The sequence below is a fragment of the Canis lupus genome, chromosome 37 (genome assembly GCF_048164855.1).
Source record: "Canis lupus baileyi chromosome 37, mCanLup2.hap1, whole genome shotgun sequence".
Lineage (NCBI taxonomy): Eukaryota > Metazoa > Chordata > Mammalia > Carnivora > Canidae > Canis > Canis lupus.
This window is the reverse complement of record NC_132874.1, coordinates 208,284-218,016: the sequence shown is the minus strand read 5'-3', so window position 1 is coordinate 218,016 and position 9,733 is coordinate 208,284. Positions and strand designations below refer to the sequence as shown.

The window sequence follows — 9,733 nt, the reverse complement described above, 5'->3', positions numbered from 1 at the left end:
AGCTTCACGCCTTCACCTTGCCGTCTGGCTAATGCGGAAAATCCCATTTTCTTTATTTACACATCTGTCACAAAGAAAGAGCTGCTACAGGGAAGGGCATGCAAAGCTCAGGTGTGAAGGCACAGATATCAGGACAGGATCCTGGGGAGGAAGACCAGGAGGGGTACCTCTGCCGGGAGCACTTCAGGGAGCAGAGGTACCCCAAGGGCAGAGCGGGGCACCCAACGCTGGGTCCCTCTTCCTCTCACAGATGCCAGGTGCAGAGTTGGGTAGATTTCAGGCAGAACGACAAGAGCACAGGTGAGTATCTTCACTCACTCGGACTCGTATTTCTCAGTGTGAGAAGTTCACATTGTCCTTCTGGGTCCAGGTTGCACGTGGGGAGCATGGCCAGCATTAGCTTGTTCTCAAGGACCCAGCGCACCTGTTTCTGAATGAGGCCATGCCGCATCATGGCTAAGACCTCATAGTTGCACAAGGGTGGCTGCGTAACCTCGGCTGCGTGACCTCAGTTGCCCAGACAACCCTCACTTCCACCAAAGATGAAGACGCTGTGACCACAGGAGGCACCTCCTGCCTGTCTTGGAGTCCGGGAATGACCTCGGTGACAGGATATCTGCATGTCCTCCTTAGGGGTGGGGGGGCGGGGCCCTGGACACTACATCATTTAAAAAGACCCCCCCCTCCAGTAACGCCAGTAAAAATAAAGGAACACAATCCTTGGAAGAACCCAGGTTTGGGGGCTTCGGATGTGTATCAGCATCATACAGACATGTGTCTGTCTGTGGTTTTGAACATCCAACATTTTACGTGAAACATATTTTATGGACAATGCACACATGCCCAGAGGACGTGGTCAGCACTGGCCCCGGGAGATAACCGGGCGTGCCAGCATGTGTCTAAGCCGAGCAGACGAAGGTGAGTTGTGCGGTTAAACAGAAGGAAGGACAACCAGAAAACACTGTGTGCTGATGATAGTTTTATTGCACACGGGATTTAACATTCGACCCTGGGGCGACTGCATCCTCTCTGAATTCCAGGCAGCAGCACGAGAGCTTGTCCAAGGCTCCGGAGGGCCCCAAGGCCTCCGACCGTCCTAGTGCTTTCTTTCCTACAGCCCGTCCCCCAGATGGGTCACCAAGCCTGCCACCCCCACCGGGCTCTGCAACACTGCAGCCTCTCCCCTGCCTATCACCCCTTCTCGACCCCAGACAGGTAGTTTGCAGGGGGAAGTGGGGTCCAGGCCTCAGTGCACATTCCAAGGACAATGATCGCTTGCCGGGGGCTTCTGTGCCCTTACTCAAGGCTCTCCTCTCTTACTCAGAACAACACCCCCCCCACCCCCCTACCCCCCCACCCTGCCATACTGGGCCCCTCCTGCTGAGCTCCTTGACCCCAGGGCAACCTCTGCCCAGCACCTGTTATGCCCCTGTCCGTGACTCCCTCTGGACACCCAACACCCAACACATTTCCTTTCCGTTTTCACACCACCAGGGGCTCCCATCTTGCTTGGCTCATGGTCGCACACAATAAATGTTTCTTGAAGGTACAAGTGAGTGAACTCTCATTTTTCTGGAAGAAGACATAATGAAGATAGGTGCCTTGCCTAAGGTCACACAGTTGGTGGGCCATAGGCTGGCCCTCTGACTCCTAACCCAGGACGCTCATCTAGTGGCTGCTCCTGCTCCACTGGGGATGGTGGTGAGGATGCTGGCAGGCCCGCATCCCTGGACCCCCAGCCGTGCCCTGGTGGGCAGACCCCAGCTGGTCCTTGTCAAGTCCTGAGTGTGCTCTGTTTCTGTCCCTGCCCCCAGGTGGCACAGGGGGTGTGAGTCTGAGTAGCCCTCCTCCGAGCCAAGTACCTGCCTCAGGTGACTGCACCTTCTCAGGGGCTCAGGGAGAAGCTGGACCCTCGGCCCCAGAGCCCGAAGAAGGGAAAGACCTTTTGGGTGAAGGACGTTGTGAAGGTATAGATGGGCTCCTGGCTGACGGCGTTGACAAAGGTCACCCAGCCCACCTCGTAGTCGAGGGTCACACGCACCTGGCGGGGCTGCTCCTGCAGGGCCAGTCTCATGGGGAAGGAGCCCAGGGCAGAGACAAAGCCCCAGGCCAACCTCACGGCCCACACGCCTTCCTCAGGCCGCAGCTTCAGCTCCCCCTTGCGCTTCACATCCTCTCGCACCACGCCCACCGTGCAGCTGCCCCCGTGGGCCAGGTCCACCATCACCATCCATGTGTGTCTCCCCTCTGTGAAGCCGCCGTGCGCCAGGACGCAGGTCGCCCGGTCGAAACGCTGGCTGTTGTCTGGTGAGTTCTGCCATTTGTAGGAGAACTGAGCCCGTCGGTGGTCCTCAGACAGGAGGAGCTTGGGGTGTGATGTCTGCGGGTCTAGGGAAATGGGAGCTGTGCAAAAACCGAGAGGGACATGGATGCCAGGAAGCCCGTGAGCCCTGTGTCTCGCACCTGCCAGTGACTGGCAGAGTCCGGGTGGCACAGCAGGACGGGTTCACCTGGGCACCTGCTAGGCATACCGGAGCTGACTCCACCTCAGACCACCCCAAACAGTCCGGGCCATTTGCGCTCACTGCGGACTGGTGCTCACGCTGCCTGCCACGGGATGCCTTAGCTCCCCCATGTCCCACTGTCAGCTCTGGGTGGTCACCCCAGGCCATACCTGCCTACTCTGGCTTGTGGCTGCCAACACCCGTCTTCCCCCCATGTCCGACCTGAGATGCCCTCCACTCCAAACCCCATGGCTCGTTCACGGTCTGCTCCCTGCCAGCTGTCAGGCTTGTCTGCAGGTTATCCCCATTGCCTCTGTCGGTTTTTTTTTTTTTTTTTTGCCTCTGTCGTTTTTAAAGTCATCAGGGTCATAACCTCAAAGGCCTCCATAAACCCCTGCATTGTGTGGCTGTTACTGTCCTTAGGCCAAGACACAAAGAAATCCACACATGCGCCCCGTCAGAGAAGCTCTTACAGCAGCGCTGGCTCCCAGAGAGGGGTCTTTGGCTGACTGTACCCTCCCATCCCTGAGAAACTCCACCTGAGGGGACTGCAGTTCCCTAGGATCCCAACAGTGTGATCTAATCGCAGATCAAAGTTGCCTCCTCCAGGAAGCCCTTCCTGATGGACCCTGACCTGTTCTGACAACACCTTCGCCCCGCCCATCATGTGCACATGATGGGGAGGAGGGCCTCTTGCTTGGTCAGGTGTGTATGGGTGGGGATGACACAGAGCCTGCCCCAGAGCCCTGAGAAGTTTGGATTTCTTGCTCCCGCGCACCCTGGCATAGGTAGGCTCACCTGGCTCATAGTCCAGCTCGAAGCAGAGTTTCTCTGTAAAGAGGATACAGAAAAGGATGAGACCTCCTCAGTCTTACAAAACGAAAAAACCTTTACTGATGAGAAAACTGATCCCTTGAAGGAAGGGACGGAGAGGGCAGAGCCAGGCCCTCCAGACAGGGGTTCTGGGCTTGAGCTTGTATCACTGTCCTGGGAACACCTGCAACACTCATGTCTGCTTCAGTGGCTGCCGTGCATCCCTGGGGCAGGCAGGTGGTGTCCTTGACCCCTGCTCGGCCTCAGGGATGTGCACTCTGTAACACGGAGACAGAACAAATGCTCCAGAAACTCTACCAGATGAATAGATTTCTTATTCTTCTTGGAAATAAGTCTTGGAACAAAGGTCAGCTTGGATGATAGTAAAATGACCTTCCATGCCGGACCGCGGGGGATACTTGCAGGACTGGGAGTGCATGGAGGCCTCTTCCGGGGCCACAGTTCTGTGGGTGGGCTCTTTAGAAATGACCCGGCACCATTCATGATGTCACAGTGTGTGCTGGCAGAGAGCCACTGCCTGACTCATTTCCTGGCATTCACAGCCTTTCCTACCACCAGCGGCTGTTCTAGGAAAGTGGGAAGAGCCCCTGCAGGGACCTCTCACCTGTAGCAGCAGACAGATGGTGAGAGAGAGAGAGAGAGAGAGAGAGAGAGAGAAGAGCGGAGGAAGGAGGGGAAGGGAAGGAGGGAGGGGGAGGGGGACGGAGGGGAGAGAGAGAGAGGGAGAGAGAGAGGAGAGAGGAGGGGCAAGGGGAGGAGGGAGGATGGGGCTTGGGGCTTGAGCTCTCCCAAGGGGAGAGGGGGAGGGAGAGGGAGAGAGCCAAGGAAAGTGAGAGAGGGAGGGGGAGGGAGAAGGACAAGGAGGAGGGGGAGGGGAGGGGAGAAGGAGGGGAAGAGACATAAGCTGCCACAAGGCCAAGAGAAATGCTGTTCCTGGTTATTAACATTGTTCATCATCAGAAATGTCATGTATTATAGGTGTATAATAGATAGATTTTGTAGATTTTGTAAATCATTGAGAATGGCAGATTTTGTAGATTTTGTAAATCGTTGAGAATGGCAAGTTTTGTTAATCATTATTTTTGTATCAGAAAGGGAGACAGAACGTAAAGACTCCTAACTCTGGGAAACGAACTAGGGGTGGTGGAAGGGGAGGAGGGCGGGGGCTGGGAGTGAATGGGTGACGGGCACTGGGGGTTATTCTGTATGTTAGTAAATTGAACACCAATAAAAAATAAATTAAAAAAAATCATTATTTTTGATGTTGTTCAATGTCAAGGGATCAGATTTATTTGTTTGATTATTTTTCATATCAGTTAAATATTTTCTGAAATCTTCGTCTTTATTCTCTCTTCACTTATCGCATGATCCTGACATGCGGATTTTATACAGATGTAAAGGGAAGGAGGGAGTGGGAAGGGAACTAGCCCAAAGTCCCTGCAGCTTGGGCTGCTGTGCCCGGGGCACTGGACCTCTTACCCAGAAACGTCGTCACCTCCCTGCGCAGTGGCAGGACCCGCTGGGGGAAGTCCCGAATTCTCTGGCCCAGCTCCTGAGACACAGCCTCTGGCTTTCGGCACTTTCTGGTTTCACTCCTAGGGTACAGGAAGAGCAGGGTTTGGGAAGCCCCCCCCCCTTCGCGATGTCCCCAGACTCAGCTGGGCACAGAGGTCCCCGCTCCCACAGGCGGACATACTTCCTCTGGGATGGGCCCACCACCCACACCTGGTCCACTGCTGGCAGATATGGTTGGAGGGCATGAGGGGTTCAGGTGGACCATGAGCCTGGGTGTGACAATGCCATCGGCGTGTGGGCAGCGACATGTGCCAAGGTATGCGTGAGGATAGGCGTGTGGCTCACCTTATCAGAGTGCTTCTGACGCCCTAGGAGAAATGGGGGGAGCAGGAGTTCAGAGAACACAAACCTGGGGTTCCCATATGGGGTCCTGGAGTCCCAGAATTGTAGGGTTGGCAAGGCGTCCGGGATCATGGAGGCCAAGCCCTTTATTTCATGGTCCATGCAGTGAAGTGACTTGCACACCTGCTGGAGGCCAAGGCGCATCCCATGCGGGTCCCCCCACACCTCCATCCAGTGAACCACGAGTGGGCGCCCCCCCACCCCATGTCACGCCGCCATTCCCAGGCCTTGCTGGGACCCTCATATCGTCCCTCCAGGGAAGGAGATGACATGCACCGGGAGAAGTGCCTGCCACTGGTGGCCCGTGATGCAGAATAGCATGCCTTGGAAATAGCTGGCAATGTTTTCAAAGTGCTACTTTGTACTGTATTTTTCCTTTGGACCCTCCCCAAACCCTGAGAGGTTGATAAGGACGGTGTCCTCCCTGTTTTATGGAAGGTGGGATGGACAGCCAGAGCCCAGGGACAGCGTGGCGGGGGGACCGTCCAGGAGGCAGGGACACATGCGTGGAGGGGGCAGCTGGGACCGTGACGGTGCTGGAAGGGCGGGCAGGGCGGGCGGGGCTCACCGTCAGCAGCTCCCTGGCGGGCCTCCCCAGCTTCTCCTCCAGCTCGGCCACCAGGGTGCTAAACCGGCAGATCTCCTCACTGACCAGGGCGTCAAAGACATCCCGTTGCTTCAGGATGTCGCCATCCAGCTTCTCCAGCTCAGCTAAAAGGACGCTCTGCTGCTCCTCCAGGAACTGACTCAGATGTGCAAACTCGAAAATCACTTTTTGTCTTTTGGTGGCCACCTGGCACTGTGGGGCAGGGTGGAGGCCAGGAGGGAGTTATGCCTCCTCCTCCCCCCTTCCTTCTGCCACCCGCCCGCCCTTGCCGGGCCCAGGTTCACGTCCTCCATGTTTCAGTGGAAAATCCGAGCCTCCAGCAGCCCCAGGTGCCCGGACAGAATGGCATCCCCTCCACCCACCAAGCTGCTTCTGGGGGCTGACTGCCCGGCGTGGCCCCAGCCCCTCTGTGGGAGCTTCCAGAAGCCTGTGGCTCAGGCCGGGAGCTGCCCAGGAGACAGTGGGGACAGCACACCTCTCGTCTTGCACGAGGTTGCTTTAGGGGCACAAACACACTACACATTACAGTGACTTGGGGAGGAGGGAGACTTGTAGTGTCTGCTTCGCTGCAATACGGAGGCCAGAGACTGGCTTGAGGTCACAAAGCTGGTTACTGTGGGAGCCCAGGCACGACCTCAGAGTGACCTCTCAGCCCCACATGCTCCGCGGGGACATGGTCCAGGGAAGGGACAGCGACCTACTAGGAGGACTTGTATCCGCTGGTTTTCTCTCGACTGGATTCTTTGAATCTCCTCTCTCTCTCTTCTCAGACACTCAAGACACTTCTGTATTTGCTCCTGGAGGGACAGAGTAGGAAACAATGGCTTGTGCATGGGGGTCTCTGCCTCTGGGGTGGACAGCCCTGAGGACGGGACCCCTGCCCACACTGACTGTGCCAGTCCTAACGTCCTGGCAGGCTGCTCTCCCCAGCTCTCTTCCTTCCAGCTTTGCTCTCTGGAAACGCTGATCCCCTGAGCCCTGAGCCGTCCCCTCGGCCCAGGCCGGCACAAGCTGCTACTCAGTTTCCCCACCCGCGCCCTGCTGTCTTCACGCTGAAGACCCTAATTAGATCTGTTTGGGCCATGTTTGGAGCCTGACACGCCCTTCTCTGAAAGCACCCCAACTTTCTGACATGTCTCAGAAGGCATGCGTGCAAACAGTCCTCTCTTGTGACAAGAATCTGTCAGGTTCCAGATGGGAGGAGAGGCTTACATAATATTAAAGTGGTCAATACACTGTTTTAAAAACTGTCCACTCTAGAAGAGTCAGGATCAGGGACAGATGCATGGAGGTCCACAGAGGGGCATCCAGAGATACCTGCCCTCACCGTCAAATGCTAGTGAACTAACATGTCCAGACAGACCCCACTTGTATCACAGCGCAGTGAGTACATGACTAAGAGGAGCACGTGGCTGATGATAGACACAATTGCACATTATGTTTCCCCTCCGTGATTTTGAACGCTGAAGTATCCACAAACACGAGCACACACACGCTCCCCACCCCATGACACCAAATGCACGCAACTGGGTGAACGTCCATGCACACTCCCTGCTGTTTGTGCAGTCCACCCCCAGACATGACTCCAACATCCTCAGACCCCTGACCCACTGTGGTCACTCAACCATTCCACACCCTGCTGAGCTTCTGTATGTGCTGGCCATCTGTGAGCAACACGGAGAGCCCTGAGCATACATGCGGTCCCCACCCCTGGGTCGGCTGCCTGAGGAGAGGCAGGAAGGAGGGCGTGCCTGCGCCCAGGGACCCCCAGTGGCCCGTGTCCTACCCTGTAGGGCCCTGCTGCCTCGTCCAGGAAGCGCACGGTGTGGGCCTGGTGCTCCTGGGCCTCCCGGCACACCACACACAACTGCGCCTCATCGTCCTCACAGAAGAAGTAGATCTTCTCCCCATGCTCCTGGCAGACGTCCTCCTGGTCTGAGCCCAGCGTGGACACCAGCGTAAGGCGCTCAATATTCTCCACCACGCTGGCCAGCTGCCAGTTGGGTCGGAAGCCCCCCAGGCGGAAAGGCTCCTTGCATAGGGGGCAGTGGAGGGGCTCGTTGGGGTCAGGGCCCGGGATCTCACAGTAGCGGGTGAGGCAGGCCCGGCAGTAGTTGTGGCCGCAGTCAACGGTTACTGGCTCCCTTAGCGTGCCCTGGCAGATGGGGCAGCTGACTTCGTCGGCCAGGCTGCTCACAGATGCCATGGTACCACCTGGCCCGGGAGGTCCTCACGGCCAGCGTCAGTGCGTGGCTGAGGGGCAGGGCTGGGGGAGAGGATACACAAACATGTGTGCACACACCCAGACACGAGGAGCACGTCTTAAATGCACATGCCTGTGGTCGTGCACACACTCACACTCACGCTTGCACACCAGGGTTCTTCTGTCCTCCTCCCTCAGGAACATGTGCACGCTGTCTGGGAGGGAGATGGGGCCACAGCATACCCACACGATGTGGCTACTCTCTGGGCGGCTGCGTGTGTCTTCCTGTCCATCCGTCCGTCCGCAGACATGCATTGGGAAGGACGGGGCAGTATCTCAGCCGCGCACCGTTGAGGACATGGACCTTCCTCTGGATGGGAGGGACAGTGGGTTGGGGAGCAGAGCCGCCACCCTGGCCCCCCTGCAGCTGCCGGCTGTGCGGGCAGATTGCAGGTATCAGCAGGCCCAGGGCTGGCGGGTCTGCAGGTAGGGCAGCGTGCACTCCCAGATAAGGTGCCTGTGCTCAAAGGCATGGGCAGGCGGCCACTCCATGTGGATGCTGGGTGGGGGCAGACACACACTTGCACTCAGGTCTGAACATCCTAGCCCTGTTGTCAAACAGAAACACAACGTGAGCCCTGGATTCAGCTGAAGTTTGCTGGTAGCTATATTTTACTAAATGAAGTTCATTATCGTAGTTTATTTAGCCCCCCAAATTATCACATCACCATGTGCTCAGTCTAGGAATGCATCATGAAACATTTTGCATTTGTCCTAATGGTGCTATGTCTTTGAGATCTCAGCAGGAACCAGCCATGGGCCCTTGTTTGGTCCATGAAGGACAGGTGGGGGGGTGGGTACAAAGAGGGTACACCGAACCACAGAGGTGAAGAGGTGGTGAAACCATGCAGCACTGATCGCTGGGTGCAGGACTGGGTGTTTGGCTTGTCCACAGATGCAGGGACAGGAATAGGACTGTGGCTGTGGGGCCTTCCGTGGGCATGGGGTCAGTGTGGGGAGAGCACAGGGCATGGGGACAGCATAGGGCTGGGAAGCTCAGAGACTCCTCTCCACCCTAGAGCTAGCTAGCCTCACTCTCTGGCCCTTCACATGCCTTCATCTGGAAAATGAACATCGTCCTAACTGTTCTAAAGGGTTCTTGCCAGATTGGCTGTAATAATATGAAAATACTAAGTTCTCCTAAATATGCTTATTCTACCCTTGACCTTTTGAGCTGAGTTTTCTACATTTCATTAACAGAAATCATTTGTATTATAATTTCTTGCCTTCTCCCACCTGAGGTTAAAGACTGAAATTAAAGTGCAGCGTGACCCAGCATCACCCTGTTTCTGTTTGGGGTTCAGGAGGCTGGGCCAGGCAGGTGGGGTGAGCCCCATAGGGAGGCAGAGGAGGGGCCCTGGGGCGCCTCCCATGGCAGTCTGGACTTTGCCGCCGCAGGCACAGCTCACACCTTATAATCAGAGCTCCTGGCTCCCACCTGCTCCTTGCTCTCCGAACGCTCTCCACCCCACAGTGGTCACAGGAAGTGTTCCAGGAAGATCCATTTCCCTGTGACTTCATGGCACACTGGGGGCCATGAAGTCCACCCTAGGGACCAGAAGGACATGGAGGAGTGGCGGATGGGCTGACCAGGCCACTGCTGGGAAG

The 9,733-nt window shown here is 56.6% G+C and overlaps 1 protein-coding gene and 1 long non-coding RNA gene across 5 annotated transcripts; one reads left to right on the top strand and one right to left on the bottom strand.

Annotated features, from left to right (window-relative positions):
• Window positions 1-1,363: 1,363 nt before the first annotated feature.
• Window positions 1,364-8,480, bottom strand: LOC140626423 (tripartite motif-containing protein 10-like). Of its 4 annotated transcripts, none has more exons than XM_072814196.1 (8): window positions 8,221-8,480; window positions 7,649-8,128; window positions 6,564-6,659; window positions 5,824-6,054; window positions 5,263-5,381; window positions 4,818-4,933; window positions 3,303-3,335; window positions 1,364-2,403 (listed from the first exon to the last, which is right to left on the bottom strand). In XM_072814196.1, exons 2-8 carry the CDS (start codon window positions 8,066-8,068, stop codon window positions 1,886-1,888), a joined length of 1,533 nt encoding a protein of 510 aa, XP_072670297.1. In that variant the 5' UTR covers window positions 8,069-8,128; window positions 8,221-8,480; the 3' UTR covers window positions 1,364-1,885. The 4 variants fall into 4 exon arrangements, with proteins under 4 accessions (XP_072670297.1, XP_072670300.1, XP_072670298.1 ...); XM_072814199.1 differs by having other exon boundaries at window positions 5,263-5,378; XM_072814197.1 differs by having other exon boundaries at window positions 8,227-8,480.
• LOC140626424 (uncharacterized) lies at window positions 3,860-5,765 on the top strand. Its single transcript, XR_012025571.1, has 3 exons — window positions 3,860-3,961; window positions 4,938-5,169; window positions 5,513-5,765. It is a non-coding gene; the product is annotated as an uncharacterized lncRNA (long non-coding RNA).
• Window positions 8,481-9,733: the final 1,253 nt, after the last annotated feature.

Excerpts from the sequence above, each read along its gene's own strand:
- LOC140626423 (XM_072814196.1), bottom strand. The coding sequence starts at position 8,068 with ATGGCATCTGTGAGCAGCCTGGCCGACGAAGTCAGCTGCCCCATCTGC. Across the intron at positions 6,055-6,563 it reads AGCGGATACAAGTCCTCCTA|TGCCAGGTGGCCACCAAAAG; the intron begins GTAGGTCGCTGT and ends CCTGCCCCACAG. Across the intron at positions 5,382-5,823 it reads CCGCCAGGGAGCTGCTGACG|CAGGTGTGCAAGTCACTTCA; the intron begins GTGAGCCCCGCC and ends CTTGGCCTCCAG.